At 35.7% G+C, this 19,443-nt stretch overlaps 2 protein-coding genes and 1 non-coding gene across 3 annotated transcripts; all 3 read left to right on the top strand.

Moving 5' to 3' along the window:
• The first annotated feature begins 1,770 nt into the window (after nt 1–1,770).
• On the top strand, nt 1,771–5,433 carry LOC145061546 (AAA-type ATPase family protein / ankyrin repeat family protein). Its single transcript, XM_079009058.1, has 7 exons — nt 1,771–2,163; nt 2,527–2,637; nt 2,741–2,839; nt 2,934–3,044; nt 3,239–3,542; nt 3,621–3,760; nt 4,625–5,433. Exons 1-7 carry the CDS (start codon nt 2,023–2,025, stop codon nt 5,165–5,167), a joined length of 1,449 nt encoding a protein of 482 aa, XP_078865184.1. The 5' UTR covers nt 1,771–2,022; the 3' UTR covers nt 5,168–5,433.
• Nucleotides 5,434–6,465: 1,032 nt separating this feature from the next.
• Nucleotides 6,466–6,547, top strand: TRNAS-GCU (transfer RNA serine (anticodon GCU)). Its single transcript has one exon. It is a non-coding gene; the product is annotated as a tRNA-Ser (tRNA).
• Nucleotides 6,548–7,761: 1,214 nt separating this feature from the next.
• Nucleotides 7,762–8,688, top strand: LOC145062364 (uncharacterized). The gene has a single exon (XM_079009977.1). The coding sequence runs from the start codon at nt 7,792–7,794 to the stop codon at nt 8,539–8,541; it is 750 nt and encodes a 249-aa protein (XP_078866103.1). The 5' UTR covers nt 7,762–7,791; the 3' UTR covers nt 8,542–8,688.
• The last annotated feature ends 10,755 nt before the right edge of the window (nt 8,689–19,443 follow it).

Raw genomic sequence — 19,443 nt, 5'->3', positions numbered from 1 at the left:
TCTTAGTTTTAAAGAAGAGGTGACAATGAAATGAGGAGTCAAAAATAACAGAAATGAGGTGCTTTCATCCATATAAAATATGGTATGACACACATTATTGAAACATAAGAGATAGAGACATAATCATGAAAATAGTCACATGATGATAAGGGGATGACTTTTAACAAAAATAGTCATTTATTTATTTATTTACAGATTAAATATGCTTTGCAAATTCGAAATTTAATAAGTTGCTAAATTATTTTAAGTTTTTTGCCGATTCGAAATTTAATAAGTTGTCTTATTTATTTAAGTAATTTTGTAGACAGTCACTTTTGCCTAAATTTAATAATAAGTCACACTATATAACTTTTTTACCAACATGTTTTTCATTAAAAAAAAACAGCAATTTTGCAGTAAGCATTATACAAAATTGATTGATAATTTACAAAAATTCGATGTTTATTTGGTTAAAAGTTTATTTATTTATTATATTTTGAATACTTTTGTAATAAGTCACAATATATAACTTTTTTAGCATTATCTTTTTACATTAATACCTAATATTTTTTTGTGAAGACATACAAAATAGCAATTTTGCATTAAGCATAATACAAAATTGATTGATAGTTTACCAAAAATCGATGTTTTATTTGTTAAAAGTTTCTTTATTTTAGAAAGAATTTCGTATATACCCTTGTTAATCTTCAAAATATCGTATTTGTCCAACCTAAAATCTAAATATCATATATATCCTTCTTTAACCTTTAAAATATCATATTTGTCCAAATTTATTTTTTTAAATACTATTAATTAGTTTTTATATTTTATAATCATTTTAATTTATGAAAAAAACTAATTGACCAGGTTGCCATTTAGCTTTATAACCCTTTTGCCATACATTTGAATTTGATGGACTGAAACACCCCTAGCTATCTAGCCCTTTTTCTCATCACCTAGATGGATATCGACGCCTTCTGAAATTGGAACGACAACCATATTTGTTGGTCTTTGCTCATGACAATAGTCGATATCTTCAGGTTCCGTTTAACTCTTGATTCAGCGTCCTCTGATTCTAATTTTCTAAGGTTTCCGTCTTCAGGTAATTTCCTGATTGGGATTTATTGAACAACATTAAACTCAGGATGAAGGGTGACTTTGGTCACAAACCCACTCACAAACCCCTCCCTCTTCCCAAAAAAGAGACCACGAGTCACCATGGAACCTCCAGTCAAGCTTATTATGTTCATGGTCATAAACTGATAACGTTCTTGATGTCTAAACATTGGGTCAATAGGATAAGTCAAGGTCAATTTGGAACTACCCATTTATGCAGTGAGATCGCAAGATGGATAGATATATACGTGTAAACTGACTTTGGTCAATCCCATGTAAAACAAAAAAAGGTTTAAAATTAAGGGCAATTTGGTCAATTAGCTTTTTTTGATAAATTAAGATGATTTTAAAATATAAAAATTGATTAAAAGAGTTAAAAAAATGTTTAAAAAATAATTTTGGACAAATATGATATTTTAATTAGTTAAGAAGGATAAATATAATATTTAGATTTTACGTTGGACAAATACGATATTTTAAAGTTTAATAAGGATATATATGAAATTCTCCATTTATTTTATTATATTTTGAATACTTTTGCAATTTTTTTAAAGAAATTATTAATGGAAACTTTGTTTGTCATTAAGCTAAAGTACTAATAATGATTAGCGACGCCCACATGCACCGACGCCTGTAATAATCGAGACAGCTAATTTCCTCACCATTCACGTCATGTTACAGTTTTCCATTACCAAATAGTCAAATGCCAATTAAATAAAATGGTAATTCCCACGAGTTGATTGATTTCTTGAGGGTTTGCATTTGAGGTTTGATTTCCATTGGTGGTCTTCTGCTTATTAGTCGAATAGGGCGATTAAAGCAGAAAAGATCCAACCTTGGAAGAATAGATTGAACCCCAATTAATCAAGGATTTCGCGAGGTTTCCTTCAATTCTTCTTCATTTCGTCGACGACGGGATTGCTAAGGATGCAGAGGGTTAAAGATCAGCAGCTTTCAAGATCTACAAAACCAGCCACCATTCATGCATCTGCTCAGTCCGGCGACCTTCCCGCCGTCCAGAGGCGTCTCCGTGACAACCCTTCACTCATCAATGATCGGAACCCCGTTGTAAGAAAATCCCTATCTCAAAAATTTATGTTTATTGAAGGAAATATGAGAAGCTTACATCAGAATTACGATTAGGGGTTTTGTATACAAGGCTATCTTGATGTGTTTTTTTGTTGGTAATATGAATCCCATAACCAACTACTTTTTGTGTGATTTTATTCGTGAATCTTGAAAATTAAACATAATTGGCAATAACTGAGGAACCTATTTTAAGTTGTTCACAATTGCACACCACCTGTTTGATGTTATGCCTGAGTGGAACTGTGACAGAATTTTGTTCTTCTGATGTATTAGGGTTCTATAAGGGGTGACATTTACCCTTTTAATTTGATTATTTACATTCATGAATCTTTCTTTATGCAGATGGCAAATACACCCCTTCATGTTGCTGCTGGTCATAACAGTATTGAAGTAGTTAAGTTTCTCTTGAACATGGCAGGACCTGAAACAGTTGAGTTGGAAGCAAAAAACATGGTGTGTAAAATCTTTATTGGATTTGATTAATTCATATACTCTGTTTATGATTTTCACTTCAAAAAATGGAAACTTATTATCTTGCTATATATTGACTTTGCAGTATGGAGAAACACCATTGCACATGGCTGCTAAAAACGGTTGCAATGAAGCTGCAGGGCTTCTTCTTTCTCATGGAGCTTCTACCGAAGCTAAAGCAAATGTATGCACTTTGTTTCTGTCATTTATTGAGCATTACAATTTTAATATAATCTAATCTTGATAAAAAAGTTTTAATCTTTATCATCCATATGCAGAATGGAATGACTCCATTGCACCTTTCTGTTTGGCACTCACTCAGAGCAGAGGACAGCTCGACTGTGAAGACATTGCTTGAACATAACGCTGACTGCAGTGCCAAAGATAATGTACCACTCACAGTCTGACAACTTTTTTTTATCTGTCAGACAGGACACAGGACATGACATGACATGACAAAATGGTTGTACATTGTTTGACATGGATCTGACTTGTACTGTGTTTGACATGCATGAGACAAATCTGTACTTTTTATTTTTTACTTTTTGTTATCTGTAAGACATGACACGACATGACATTACAGGAAGGTATGACTCCTTTGAATCATTTGTCACAAGGACCAGGAAACGAGAAGCTACAAGCACTTCTAAAATCTTACCTTGAAGAACAAAGAAAAAGAAGAGCTGTTGAAGCATGTAGTCAAACAAAAGCAAAAATGGATGAACTTGAAAATGAATTATCAAATTTAGTGGGGCTTCATGAGCTTAAATTACAACTTAGAAAATGGGCTAAAGGGATGCTTTTAGATGAAAGGCGAAGAGCCCTTGGTTTAAAAGTTGGGACCCGTAGACCACCTCATATGGCCTTCCTTGGTAATCCAGGAACAGGTAAAATTACTTGTATACCATTTTGTAATTTCGGATTGTGGGGACGAAATTGTAATTTCCAAATTGTATTGTATATAGGTAAAACTATGGTAGCTCGGATTCTTGGAAAGTTACTTTTTATGGTTGGGATTTTACCAACAGATAAGGTGACAGAGGTGCAAAGAACAGATTTGGTTGGTGAATTTGTTGGTCATACCGGACCTAAGACAAGGAGAGTGGTAAGTGATTCTTGTTCCAAATTGTGATTTTCTTGATTCTTGATTCGTGGTCGTTGTGTGAAAAAGACCAAATTACCCTTGATGGGAATTACTGATCTTTTTGCACATGTAAAAACTCCAATTTACCCTTGTGCGAAAAGACCAAATTACATAGTTTTTTTTTCTCAGATGTGAAAAGACTAGAATTACCCTTGTGTGACAAAGACCAAATTACCCTTGATGGGAACTGCGGATCTTTCCGCACATGTGAAAAAGACCCATTTACCCTTGTGCGAAAAAAGACCAAATTACACAGATTTCTTCTCAGATGTGAAAAGACTAGAATTACCCTCGTGTGAAAAAGACCAAATTACCCTTGAAGGGAATTACTGATCTTTTTACACATGTAAAAAGACCAATTTACCCGCGTGCGAAAAAAAAGACCAAATTACCCTAGTGCGAAAAAACCAAATCACATAGATTTCTTCTCGGATGTGAAAAGACTAGAATTACACTTGTGTGAAAAAGACTAAATTACCCTTGATGGAACGTTTGGCACATGAGACACAATTACCCTTATGTGAAAAAAGACCAAATTACCCTTGATGGTACTATGGATCTTTTTGCACATTTGAAAAGAAAAAGTTACCTGTGTATAAAAAGACCAATTTACCCTTGTGCGAAAAAGACCAAATTATCCTCAATGGGAACTATGGATCTTTTCGCACATGTGAAAAGACCAAACAGAAACCCTTGTGTTGGAAGGCCAAATTAACCTTGTATGCAAAAGACAAAACTACCCTTTGTGTGAAAAGACCAGTTTACCCTTGAACCATGTATTCAAAAGAGCTGTTTTTTAAACCAAAATAAAATGAAAAATTGCAGATAAAGGAAGCGGAAGGCGGGATCTTGTTTGTGGATGAAGCATACCGATTAATCCCGATGCAAAAATCAGACGATAAAGACTACGGATTGGAAGCCCTTGAAGAAATCATGTCAGTTATGGACACTGGCAAAGTAGTAGTTATCTTTGCAGGATACAGTGAGCCAATGAAACGTGTAATTTCTTCAAACGAAGGTTTTTGTAGACGTGTGACAAAATTCTTCACTTTTGATGACTTTACAACCCAAGATTTAGCCAATATTGTTCATCTAAAAATGAAAAACAACAATCAAACGGAAGGAAGCATATTATATGGATTCAAATTGCATCCTTCATGTACAGTTAAAACATTAGCAAATCTAATAGAGACAGAAACTAGTGAGAAACAAAGAAAGGAGATGAATGGAGGTTTGGTGGATCCTTTGTTGGTTAATGCTCGTGAGAATCTTGATTTGAGGCTTAGTTTTGACTGTATGGATACAGACGAGTTGTTGACTATCACTTTAGAGGATTTACAAGGTGGGCTTAGGTTGTTTTCGCGATGAATGAAAGGTGTTGTGTTGTTGGGGGTATTTTGGTAATTTTTCGATCTTTATGATTGTATAATTGGTTATGGTTTTATATTATATGTAGAAAGGGGTAGGAGATTGAGTTGAGAAGATGGAATTTTGGATTGGGGTAAGAATTTGGTTGTAATTTTTTTTTGTTTGTGTAAAATTTATATTGGATTGAGAAATTGGTGGATGCAATCATATATATGGTTGGTATTGTTTTAAACTTTTAATTAAGAAATTGCTCTTGTTAAGTTTAATATGTTTTAAGCAGTGTTTTGAAAGCTGTATCTGTGGCGTTTGTTTTGGGTTAAAACAAAAAGCTCAAAAAAACAAAAGCTACTTCAAGAGTTCAAGTAGTGTTTACAAGTTATAATTTTGCAAATTCACTTAATTACAATTTTTTAAAATCAATCAGTGTATTTTAGATAAGTCATTTTATGTAACATTATATGTTTAAAAATCTTTCAATTATTTTTGTTGAATATTTATATACAAATAAAAGCTACAACTAACAATTTCTAGCTTCCAACAAGTTTTGTGTCTTTAGCGTTCGATACTTTTGGTTTTGGGCAAACTTTAGTTAAATTAAATTTATTGAACATAAGTCTAAGATCTATATATTACACAAGTTCATTATATATATATATATATATATATATATATATATATATATATATATATATATATATATATATATATATATATATATATATATATATATATATATAAACATTTGTGAAGTTTGAATTTATAAGAAAAATATTGAATTATTAAAATTAAATTGTTTTTTTTTTCTCTTTTAAATTTAAACAATCAATCTAGTTAAATAAACAAATAAAACTAATGACACTTTACTTTACGAATTTTAAAATTAAAAGGAAAATTAATGAAATTGGGATGTATTTATTATTATTACATTTAAACTTTATATGAAATTTAACAAAATGGAAAAAACCATAAAATAACATGTGCAAAAAAAAACTAATTTAAAATAACTACAAAATGACATGTGACAAAATCAATGAAAGGGTGCCATGCGACAAAAAAATAATTATTTATTAGAGTAAGATGGTTTGCATAAATATTTTTTAGATTTTGTTTTTAATTAAACTTGTGTAATGAAAAACAGGTTTGATAAATATTCCAAGCACCCAATTCAAATTTTTATCATAAAAATTCATCAAATTCTCGAATGTAAAAGAGCATGGGGGCATGAATCAAATTTATTATACTTAGTAATAAAATGTAAATTAGATAAGTAGAAGTTTATGTAAGATTCTTTCAACGACGACGCTTTGGCCGAGTGGTTAAGGCGTGTGCCTGCTAAGTACATGGGGTTTCCCCGCGAGAGTTCGAATCTCTCAGGCGTCGTTATCTTTTTTCATTCACGATGTTTTTTTAGTCATAAATCATATGAATTACTAATTAATAAAAGGGAAATACAATAAAGAAATATTATTTAATATTTAAATATAGGTTTTGGAGGGTAGTTGAAAAGAGTAAATGTCAGAGGAGGTTAAGTGGCTGTGTCTATATTTGGAAAGTATGCAGAGCCAGCATGCTCTACAATTGTGGAGGCGCTTTACAGTTTGTCTGCACCTGCAACCCCACCCATAATATATACTATTTACTATTTACTTTTCCTTCAAATTCTCTTTCATATTGTGTCAATATAACATTTTTAATCAATAACAAAATAAAAATAATAAAACATAGACCGATTGATAACATGTTAAATGTGGATTTTTCCTGTAATAAGGTACATGACATAGTTAAATGTTTTGAATCATCAATCCATGTCTTCCTGCGAGCTGCAGCCCCTTGATTATCAAGATATGACACTTTTAGTCCTTCATCTTCTACATTCTTCCAAAACAGCTACCTGTCTCCAGCCCAACAGCAGTACAGCCCATCAGCTTTAGCCCACTTGCTACGTCTTACACATTAAATGTTACTGCAACACATTTAAACAAACAATTAACAACACATTAAAAGTTAAAATTAAAACAATTGAACAAGGTTGAGATTGCTAAACTTTTTTATACACTCTCATTAATACACATCACCACACCATACTGGGATGGTGTTCATGTGGCTTAGTCAGCAACAACTCATGACGTGGTGTCATGGTATATGCATATCGAACAACCTTATATGTGGGAATATATAACCTTATTTTATTAATAATTACCATATGTCTCATTAAATATTCAAAAGCAATCAGAAGTGTTGAAGAGTTATCCAAAAAAAAAAAAAAAAAATACCCACGTCAAACGCAAACGGATTTTTTTAACATAAATAAAATAAATAATGTGCGGGTATATCACTTTCTACCTGGATGTACAAATGTTGATGTACTACGTACAACTGGTTGAAGGTACACTTCATGTTTGTTGAATTATGGACAAAATGTTCAGAAGGGAACAGCAAAAAAGGAAACTCAACAAACGTTTTAATACAAAATTAATAAATAATAAAATCAGCCTTTTTTTCTTAGTACATATACTTTTTAATTTGTAAACGTTTTAATATAAAAAATAAAGACTTTCTACATATTTAAACTATTTAATTCCAGTATTCCAGTATTCTTCATCTTCACAAACTCTCTAAAAATAATGGAGAATCGCTTCAAATCACAGGTCTCTAAAATCTTTCAATCTACTTTCAATTCTTGCCGGCCGAAAAACAACTCCGACGTCTCCGACCGCCACTTATCCTTCCTGAAAACGCCCCACCACCGCCGCCTCATCGACCTTTTCTCACCAAAACCACAACCACTTTCTTCAACCTCCTGTAACCTCAAACCCCATCTTTCCCGGCTCGGAACCACACCTTATCCGGCGAACACAGACCGGCATACACCACATTCCGTTTCTCCTCTTCACGAAAAAACCTCCAAAAGAGGACGTAAAAAGAAACCCCATCACCGGAAAAGAAGAAACATTGCAAGTTTTTCGTCACTCACAGATAACTATTACAATAATTGGTGGAGTAGCGACGAAGGTGATAAAAGCAACGGTGAAAACACTCTGTTTTCCCGTCGATCTTTCTCTTCTGAATCATTAGAATCACTTCGTAAAACCAGAGGTAAAAGGAGCGGTAGCGGCGTTGGTGGGTGTAACGATCGGGGAGCGACGGATGTGGTGGCTGTGGCGAAAGAATCGAGTGATCCACATGAAGATTTTAGGGCTTCAATGGTGGATATGATTGTGGAAAGGGGAATTTTTAGAGTTGAAGAACTTGAAAAGTTGGTGGAATGTTTTCTTTCGTTAAATTCTGAAGAGAATCACAAGGTTATTTTTGAGGTTTTTGCAGAGATTTGGGAGACTTTGATTTCTAAATCTGATTTGTGCAAGAATGACTGAGTTTTCAAACCATTGTAGTTGTAAATTTAATTACGAGAAGAAGGACTAAAGTTTCTGAAAGATGATTATGGTGATTATTGTAATTATGGTTTCGTTGTAAACTGATAATCATGTTTGTTGAAATACAAAATTAAATTATAGAACTCATCACAATTACTTATCAAAAAAGATAGAGATTACCGTTTATCGATTATCCCCACGGTTATAATTTAAGTTTAAGTATTTGGATGTAAAACATTAAATATCCGCTTATGGCATGGAGAAACTAAATAAACTATTTTTGAAAAGATTCCCCCTTATTTAAATAAAGCTTATAGATTATTTCTAATTCAAACATTTTTGGAAAAGTTGATTTCTCACGCCGTTATAAGCTATAAACTAATTTATCCAAACATCCTCTTAATTTTTACTACTTTACAATGCGGGAAGAATGAAGATGTAATAGTAGTATACTAACAAAATCATTTGTCTCAAAATTTGGAAGTTTTTTTTTTCTTTAAATACTAGAACTCATGAAAATTACTTGTCAAAATAGTCTCCAATATATTACAAGTACTACCTCTCATTTGTCAAAGAAATCTTTTTTCTTGAAGTTCGCCTCTCACTTATCAAAATTTGTAAAATTTTACCCTATGAAATTTATTAGTTCAGCTTGAGTGTTCGGTTGAGTGCGTGCTCGACTCTGGGTGTGTTCGAATTGATAGATTAGCGGTAAGGGATGGGGCGGCGGTTGTGGCAAGGTGGAAGTGATGTAAGACTACGGGGTGACCTGCAACATTCACTAGTTAGCAGTTAGTATAGAAGTGTTGTAAGACTTCGGGGTGACCCATAACATTCACTAGCGGCTAGTTAGTGTGAGATGTGTTGTAAGACTGTGAGGTGGCCTGTAGCATTCACCGGTCCCTATGTAGCGACGAGATTGTGACAAATCTGTAACTTGATCATGGATTTCTTCAGAAAATGGTAGGTCATGGGAGACCGGGTATGAGGTAAGACTACAGTTGGTCCTGTAGCGTTCAACTTAACATCGGGTTAGGTGTCGAGATGTTTCAAATGATTATTTCCAGTCAAGGTTTTCTTTTGGAAGTTGCATGAGGCTACTGTGTGAGTGTCTTTTGCATCAGCATCCGGGTGGGAATTCGTTGTTTCAAATAGTTGTCCGACAAGTTGGAACTGCTTTTGGAAAGCAACTAGGGGGCAACAAGATGAGTCAGTTTGGTTTCAGTGATTTGGGATTCGTGTGTGGGGTCGCTTTTTATTCGGGGTATATGCTAAGTCGCTTGCAGTGGATTAAATAATCTCAGAGTGGTTGATTTGACCTTGTTGCGCAACTCTCGTCTGAATCTAACCGTTGCAGGGATGAATTTTCTACTCGAAGGATTATCTGAGCCTCTTGTCAAGTATAAGTGTTCTGCAGCTGTTTATGGTAAGTGATTTTGTACTCTATGGAGGCATCAAATAATCAGGATTGGAAGTGTTTAGGTTTAGCCTGATATTCAATAAGGATTCGATATGGTAATGTTTCAGTATAGGCGGTCTGACAGGGAGTCAGACCAATTTGAGAATTCGAAATTTCAGGTTTCAGGTAAGGTAGGGCTGATTGTCTACATGGGATTATGGATTCGTCTTCTTCGGGTTTGGAGAGTTTTGCTATGGTTGGGTTGGTAACCTTGGGAAGGCCGTTGTATGATCAAAATTGTGGCTGTGTTGTTCATGCTGTTTGGTGTGCCTGGGAATGGTAAGAAATGATTTCGAGGATGAAATCTAATTTAAGTGGGGTAGAGTTGTAACGCCCAGAATCTTGAGGAGAAATTGTTGGGGAGTAAAGCCTGTTTTCGGGCTAGACATGACCGATGTCGTTGTTTCAATCAAAAATAACCTCAAAACCACTAGATAGCTAGGGTAACTAAGGCTCGAATCCACGAGGAGTTTGTGGTCAAACTTTGTGTTAAAATAGTTAACGAAAAAAAACTACTAGCAATTGTCACAAAAAAAAGATTAAAGCAAAGATCAAACAAAAAGCTTGGAAATTTATTAATTAAAACAAAAATCTCAATGATAAAACTAGAGTACTCCCGGTTCAGTTATGGACAGTTTAAATTCACACACTTTCTTCCCTTAAATCCTAATTCAGTTACTTAGATGCAATTGAGGTTTATTAACTTGTAATACATAGTTTGGGTACACTAAATGTTCATTCAACTAGTTGTCTTACTCCTTTATGTCTAAATGGATTAAGAACAATTAGTGGACTAACTATAAAATGTCTTACAACTACCTATTACCGCATTAAGATTCAATATCATAAGTTGGAATAATATATGTTGATTCAATCACTTGTCTTTGTTCCTAAACTAATTGAACTTGGAACAAATGATGAATTGATAATAGACTATCTTAATTATGACATCAAACAATTCATACAACCTAATTTCTATTATCATTACCAAAAGATCATCACATGAAGCATAAAACAACAATTGAAATTAACTAGAATCAAGTAATAATCAAGTGTGTTCATCAAAAAGTCCTAAACATCCCCGAAAGTAACCCTAATGATTTAGCCTTCCATTGAGTTCATAAAAACACTAACTTGGATGAAATAAATAAAATACATAATAGAATTCATAATCAAACTTAGAATCATCAAACAAATGTAGCCTAATGATTATCAAAGTATGAAACAAATAAACATTGGGAGGAAGTAATCGTTTATGAAAATTACTAGAATTGATGAGAATCACCGGTTGAATGATCTTCAAATGTTGCTTGATGATGAATTGAATTGAATCTTGCCTTGAATCCGGATTGAAATGGAATGGACTTGTGTTTCCCAAATGTTTCCAAGGGTTTTAGAAGCCTTAAAAACGCAGGAAAAACTCTGAAAATCGCAGGTGGTAACTCTAAAAACGAATGCATAAGTCCCTATTTATATTATTTGACAGAAAAGAGGGAAATCGAGCGATGTGGGACGTTGGACGTCCTAGGAGATGTCTTAGACGTCGTGTATATAGCCCAAGTGTTCTTTGTACGTCCTAACATGCCTTCTTCCGTCCTTGAAATACACTAAAAAATGGCCAAAAATGTCAGAAGTCTTAGGAGACGTCTTAGACGCGTTCTAGGATGTCCTTCCTTGATTTCCAAACTTTCCGATACACACTGTTCCAACACGGGACGCTCCTAAAACTCCTGGACGTCCTAGGGGACGTCTTAGACTCCATGTAGGACGCCGACGGGCCCTTCTCTTTCCTTTTCTGCTCTGAAATTTGACCAGATGCTGACCGTTTGACTTGGACGTCCTAAGGGACGTCTTATATGCCTGGAGGCGTCCTTCATCTTCCGTGCAAGTTTTGGTCATCAAAATGACAAACTAGTAGAAACACAAAACATGAAAGTTGTAGAAAATCTTGTCTAGTTTCCAGAAACTCTTTAATCATGTCAATCGGAGCTCCAGAACTTGAGATACGACCAAAACATTGAGGCATGGTCAATTTTCCCAACAACGTTTCTTCATTCCTTTAGCAATCTGTTTTACTTGCAGGTTCTGCCCACTTTTAGTATGATATATTGACCTGCATATGAAGTTCAACTACTTATGAAAGTAGTGCCATTCTTGGACAATTATACATCAATTCAATAGATTTATAACAATTTAGTATATTCACAAAATAGACTTATCAAGACACAACATGTTGGAGGAACCAACACAACATGTATAGGATGGAAGAATCACCAAGATTAAATGATCCAAAACGGCGTGTTGAGGTGTCTCAACACAGCGTGTTGGCAGTTGGGAAGGAAACCCTAATTTTTAGGGTGTTGCACCATATTTAAAGGCCTCAAGTCCCTTTGGTTGGCCTCCTTATCAGCCTCCTTTTTTTTTTTATCAAAAACCTAAAATGAGTTGTAGCCTCCATTGTCAAGCATTTAAGCCTTGGAAAAAAGTTTGGTGTTCATTTTGTGCAGTGTAAAGGAGTTATAAGATCATGAAGTTTCTAAGCTTGGAGAAGGAAGTCTTAGATCCAAAACCACTACCCATTTTGCAAGAAGTTTGAGGTATCAAGTTCTTATCTTGATTGCTAGATGCTTATATCTCTCTTTTGGGTTAAATAATTATGTTTTAGCCATGGTTTGGATGGATGTTGGGATTAGGACGTCCCAAAGCCTTATTCTTTCAGATCCGGGGTTTTCATGGGCTCCTTTGGCAAAAAGGTGCAAGCTTTAAAAGATTATATGCCTCATGTATGAATTGATTCCTTTATTAACCCCTTCTTGAGCGTTTGAGCTTCTCTTAGGCGTGCATGAATGTAAAGCTGGCAAGTTTACATGATCTTCTAGCTCTAGGGTGCCAGATCTGTATTTTAGGGCTTTATGTTTGAAGATTAAGTGCTTAATGGTTAAGCCCTCACTCTTTGAAGTCTAGGGTTTGGGTCTGGACCCATTTCGGTGGTTCCTAGGGGTAAAGTTGGAAACTTTTGGATTCGGTGAATACAACTTAATGTATTAAGTTTTTGGGTCTTAGGCGAACTCGGCGTGTTTGTTAGTCAACATGGCGTGTTGGCTTGGCTTTTCCCGATTCGAAGTTGATGGAGAAACACGACGTGTTGAAGGACACCACGTCGTGTTGGGTCAACATGGATTGTTGATATTGATTTTGACTTTTGTCTTTGACCAAGTTGTCCTAAGGGGGAGTATTTGAGGTAATCTGAACTGTAACTAAGGAAATTTTGGGCTTAGGTTAAGGCCTATATGGGATTGGGCCCAATTTGGAAAATTAGGCCATTAGTGGGCCTTTGTGGATCTTTTGGATTTGGGCCTTAGATTTTATGCATGTTGAGTCAGGGGTAAAATGGTTATTTTACCCCAAGTATGGATGGTAGGCCTTAGAATGGAACCCAATTGCTAATTAGGTGTTATTTTGATATGATAGCTCAAAGGTGTCATCAGGGCAACAGCTAGGGATTTCTTTCAATGAGCTTCTGCATTCGAGGTGAGTCTCCCACTGTTCTATGGGTCGAAGGCACCAATGTCGGCCTGATTGGTTATGTATTGTAGGAAGACCCGGGGGTAGCCCTTGGTAGTTTGTATGAAAGACCAGGAGGCGGCTCTTGGCAAACTGTATGCAAGACCAGAGTCTGAACTCTGACAATTACTAGTTAAGTAGTTGTAGATTATATGTTATTTGTCTTTGGAAGACCAGGAGGTGGCTCCTGGCACTTGTCTGTAAGACCCAGGGTGTTGGCCTTGGCCTGGAAAGGAAGACCACGAGGCGGTTCGTGGCAATATCAAGACTATGGTTGGCACATAACATTTTTATTGATTGATTGGTTATGTATAACATGTATGGCTTGTTTGTTTTGTATGGTATGTGGTATTTGGGGAACTCAATAAGCTTTGTGCTTACAGTTGTGGTTTATGGTTTCAAGTACTTCCGGTTCGAAAAGGAAGGGCCCGACTTGATCGCAGTGCATACACCCGTGTTTTCCGCAATATGTGATTTTGGAATTTACTCTTATAATTGTTTTACTTTGGAATACTTTAATGGTTTGAATAAGGATAAAGGAATGTTTAAATATTTATATTAAAAATGAAAATTTTACCCTATGATTTTCGGGATGTTACAAGTTGGAAGTATCTTTTTTATAACTGAAATGTTATATGTAATTTTTTTCTCAGGTTAGGTGCGTAAAAGTTGAGTACACATATTCTAATATTGATGGAATTCATGAAGAGTTGTAGTCTTTTGCTGCAGGATTTATTTACTAGTGATATTTTGTATCGACAAACAATATTTTTGTGAACTTTGAATAGTTTGTCACCATTTGACATGTAGTCTAGAATATTTTCGATAACTTCTTTAGCATATGACGTTATTGGATGAAACGGATTATTTTACTATATAAGTAGTTATGTATTTTTGTATTATTATACATTTATTGTCACTCAATTTGAAACTTAGTAAATATATAATTTTGTAAAATGCTTGAAATTATGACAAGCAAAATGTTGGATTAGTGTCTAAGTCCGTAACCATATTTGGTAAGTACTTGACCCGGTTGTGCAAGGTCCTTTTAGGTTGCCTTCACCAAAGCAACTTGACTGGAGAAATAATAGAGAAAGAGGTTATTATGGTTTATTACTATATTATAAGAATAATATATTAAAAGAGAAATCATATTTATTTAGTTGACATTGGTCAAGAATTAATTAAGAATTACTTTTGTGATTAAAAGAAGTTAACTAAACTAGGGGGGCTGAATTGTAATTATGTGATAGTTGCAAAGTAAGGCAATGGATGCCCTATGGATAGGGTGGACGAATTCAAGGAGATAAGGCCCTAGAATTCGTCCATGATAGGGTTTCTAGGGTTATCCTTTGGACTGCTTGGTGGGCAAGTAATCAGATAAGGATAAAGACTGAAACCCTAATCCCTACACCTATATAAGGACCCCTTGGCTTAGGAAAATCGGCCACTTGATTCTAGAATCTCCTATAGCGATTTTTACCTCTCCCCTCTCTCTCTCTCTCTATTTTCTCTTGGTGTTTGTGAGCCATTAGAGGTACTACACTTATGGTACTTGCTTTCAAAGACAAGAAGATTGAAGATTTGAGTTATTATTACAATATAACAACAAGAGGTATGCAATCCCTTATACTATCTAAATTTCAAAATACATAGTAACATGCTAGGTTTCTTCTTGTGTTCATAATGTTGTGTATCTAATAACTAAACATAGATCCAAATCTAGGGTTGCATGCACACATAGGATTGTTTGTATAAAACCCATCAGTGGTATCAGAGAGTATGGTTTTTTGTTTTCAATTAGAATTGTACAATTGTATGAATTTGACACTTTAGGGTTTATGGCCAATAAACCCTAAGAGGCAAGGATTTCGAAATTAGGGTTCTTGAACCCTGTTTTTCGAAAATTTGAGAAGGGTTTTCAAACCCTTTTCTTAGCCCCCAAGATTTCGAAATCTAGGGTTTGTAAACCCTAGGGTTTTTCGAAACGTACCTCCTCCCCAAGATAAGATCCTAAATTTTTGGGATTTGGATAATCCCATATCTTTTAATGGTTTAAATATGGTAATTAAAGATTTTGAATTATCCCATCCCATATTTTCGAATTTTAGGGGATTTAAGGGATTAGGTTAAATTAATTGCTTAATTTAAAAGATAGTCCTTCTAGATTTGATAATTTAAATTATTTGTTTAATTTAAGGATAATTATTAAATCAAGAGTTTTAATATTTAAAAATTTAAAATTTAAAAGTTGTAAATTTCCAAGATTTTAAAATTGAAATTAAAACCCTAGTATTTTTTAAATGTTTAAAATACACCCTATACTATTATATTATTACAAGATTAATATATATATATATATATATATATATGTATATATATGTATATGTATATGTATATGTATATGTATATGTATAACTAAAATGCTAGTCTTACTGTTAGTAGGCCTCATTCACGAAGCCAATCTATAAGGGGGGTATAAGGTTATGGCCTATAAAATGGCCATTTAATGGGTGTCCACTCTCACCCACCGCTTCCTTGATTGGTGGATGGTGTTAGCCGAACGGGTAGGATAGGGCAACCCCTTCTCATTAATAAGTATAATGAATCTATATAAAGTAACTAAATGTTTTTACAAAATTCTCAATCTTAGTTACTTTAGGAAAAGTGAATTGATGCAATCCCATGAAATTACACTTTGTACCCTTGCTAAGAAGTTAGTGGAGCGTGTGTGGTTAACCGACACACTAATTGGTTCTAAGCAAAGGTGGCAAAGGGTGACTCATTGTTTGTCATAGTTCGATGGAGCGTGTACGGTTAACCGGCACATCAAATAGGTGACTGTAACAATAAGGGCACCATGTACATTTGCATGGTTATTCACACCCGCTTTGTGATCCTCGGCATCCCAGTCACAAACTAGAGGGGCATATCGAGATTTAATCATGCCATTGAAAATTTCAATGAATGTAAAAGGAATTTAGGAATTTTCAATACATTTAAAACTTAAGCCTTTCATGTTTTTCATGGTGGAGAATTAGTGAATCGTCATTCACTTACCTTCAAATTATTTGCATGTTAGATTACGAATCCCTTTTCTAATGTGTAAATAATGTTGTTGGATCCTAGCCCTAATTTCTCATTTTTGGTGTTTAATTAGGGATTCATTTCTAATCAACTTTGTTCTTTTCTATTGCAGATGTCGAACTCAAACAAAAACAATGCTTCTGACTCGAACTCCTCCGGCTCGTTCTCACTCATGAATTTGTGTGGGAGAGTGATCTTTGATGGGTCCAATTTCAATGATTGGATCCGTAACATCCGAATGGTCACTCGTTATGATGACAAAGAGTATGTCCTCGATAAGGAGCTGAAGGAGTTGAACATCAACACTACTACTCCCGAAGAAATCGCTGCCTTTGAGGCCCATGAGCGTGATGCCATGAAAGTTCATTGCATCATGCTAGCGACTATGACTGCCGAACTTCAAAAGTCCTACGAGGACTACTATCCCTATGAGATGCATCAAGACTTGGTGGACCGGTACCACCAAAGTGTGAGGCAAGAATGGTATGAGATCATCAGTTCGATGATCACTGCCAAAATGGGTAGTGGAGAGTCCCTTACCGCTCATCTGCAAAGGATGCAGAGATATGTTGATGGCCTGCTGAAGTTGAATGTTAACTTCAATGAAGAGCTGGCAATTGACATTATCCTTACCTCCTTGCCTCCCTGCTACAACCAGTTCCGCATGACCTACCACATGAATAAGGAAGAGGTCACCTTGAGCAAGCTTCAAGGATTGCTTAGGACTGCTGAGAGCAATCTCAAGGACAAGTCTGTTGCATCGAATCCCACTCCCACTGCTGCACCTGTCTTGGCAATTGGTCAAGGGAAGGGAAAGAAGAGGAAGGCTCCCTCAAAGAGCTACCACAAGGGAAAGTCCCAAGATGGCACCTCTTCTAGTGGAACCAAAGCTGGTTCTGCTAAGCCCAACTCCAACCCGAAGGAGACAGAGTGCCACCACTACCACAAGATAGGGGATTGGAAGAGAAGCTGCCCAGAATACCTGCAAGCCATCAAGGAGGGAAAGATCAAGCCATTTTTCGCTGGTAATTTACACAATTAAATCTAATGATTCATCACATGCTATTTCTTGGGTTTTTGATACAGGATGTGGTTTTCACATATGTTCTGATTTGCAGGGACTAAGAAGAAATAGGGATGTGGAGCAAGGAAGGATAAATCTAATTAGGGGAAACAGAAGATCGTCGCCTGTCGCCAAGATTGGAGTATATTCCTTAGTGTTTAGTGGATTAGGATTAGATTTAAATAATTGTTGCTATTCGCCAAATATGGCAAGAAACATCATTTCATTTCATGGTTTGTTTAGACAAGGATTTAGATATTCATTTGATAATGAGAAAGGTTCTATTTATGCTTATCTAAATGGTGTTTTATATTTCGAAGCATTGCCTTGTAATGGAATTTATGAAACTGTGATGGTTGTAGATAACCTAGGAAATGATGTGTTGTGTATCGATTCTTCCAATAGTATGGATAAAGCATGCTTGTGGCATTGTCGTCTTGGACATGTCAACAAGAAACGCATAGCCCAGCTCTAAAAGGATGGAGTGTTGGAGTCATTCGACCTTAGGGACGATGACGTGTGCGAGTCTTGTTTACTTGGAAAGATGACCAAGTCACCCTTCACTAGCACTTGAGAGAGGGGTGAGGGTCTATTGGATCTCATACACACCGATGTGTTTGGGACCTTTAGATCCACCACAAGGGATGCGAACCGCTTTTATGTTACTTTCACTAACGACTATAGCAGATATAGGTATATCTACTTAATCAAGCACAAGTCAGAAACCTTTGAAAAGTTCAAAGAGTTCAAGCAAGAATTAGAGAATCAGTGGGGTAGGAAAATCAAGATGCTTCGATCCTATCGAGGAGGAGAGTACCTAAGTCCCGAATTCCACGACTACCTCAAGGAATGCATAATAGTTTCGCAATTGATGCCACCTAGGACACCGCATTTGAATGGTGTGGCTGAGAGGCGTAATCGAACCTTGCTTAACATGGTTCATTCCATGATGAGTCGTGCTTCACTACCTATCTCATTATGGGGGTATGCCTTAGAGACTGCCGCCCATATCCTTAACTTAGTCGCTACGAAGAAGGTTGCCAAAACACCTCACGAGATGTGGACAGGGAAGGCTCCCTCGTTAGCACATATCAAGGTTTGGGGTTGTGAGGATTTTGTAAGACGAGAGACTCACGACAAGCTCGAACCTCGTAGTGAGCGATGTATTTTCATCGGCTACCCACAGAAGTCCTTTGGATATCTATTCTATAGACCGAGTGACAATGTTGTCTTCGTTGCGAGGAGAGGGGTTTTAGAGAGAACTCATAAGCCAAGGGGACAGTGGGAGGCAAATCGATCTTGAAGAGATTTAAGATTCGAGCGATGAAGGAACCTCTAACGCTGGCACTCAACCTGAGGAAGAAACTCTGGTTGAGCCAATTGACGAGTTCTTACCTCTTAGACGTTCCGATAGAGTTAGGGTTCAACCCTAATTTTATGGTTTTCATATTACTATGGAAGGGGATACGTTCATTAGTGATAGTACATCACTAGTGAATTTGGACGAACCTAACAACTATAAGGAAGCCATGGCAGGCCCAGAGTCTACGAAATGGAAAGAGGCGATGGACAACGAGATTTAGTCCATGTACGATAACCAAGTTTGGAGCTTGGTTGATCATGTAACGGGTCGTAAGATGGTTGGGTGAAAATGGATCTTCAAGAAGAAGACCGACATGGATGGGAATGTGCACACTTATAAGGCGCGATTGGTTGCGAATGGCTTTAC

This window comes from Lactuca serriola, chromosome 7, assembly GCF_051521515.1.
Source record: "Lactuca serriola cultivar US96UC23 chromosome 7, Lser_US96UC23_V15, whole genome shotgun sequence".
NCBI lineage: Eukaryota > Viridiplantae > Streptophyta > Magnoliopsida > Asterales > Asteraceae > Lactuca > Lactuca serriola.
Note: the sequence above shows the minus strand (reverse complement) of the source record. Positions and strands in the feature narration are given on the sequence as shown.

Bases quoted from the DNA above. Each gene is read 5' to 3' on its own strand.
- LOC145062364 (XM_079009977.1), top strand. From the start codon at position 7,792: ATGGAGAATCGCTTCAAATCACAGGTCTCTAAAATCTTTCAATCTACT.
- LOC145061546 (XM_079009058.1), top strand. From the start codon at position 2,023: ATGCAGAGGGTTAAAGATCAGCAGCTTTCAAGATCTACAAAACCAGCC. The intron at 2,840-2,933 runs GTATGCACTTTG...ATCCATATGCAG, and splicing joins CTACCGAAGCTAAAGCAAAT to AATGGAATGACTCCATTGCA. The intron at 3,045-3,238 runs GTACCACTCACA...ATGACATTACAG, and splicing joins ACTGCAGTGCCAAAGATAAT to GAAGGTATGACTCCTTTGAA.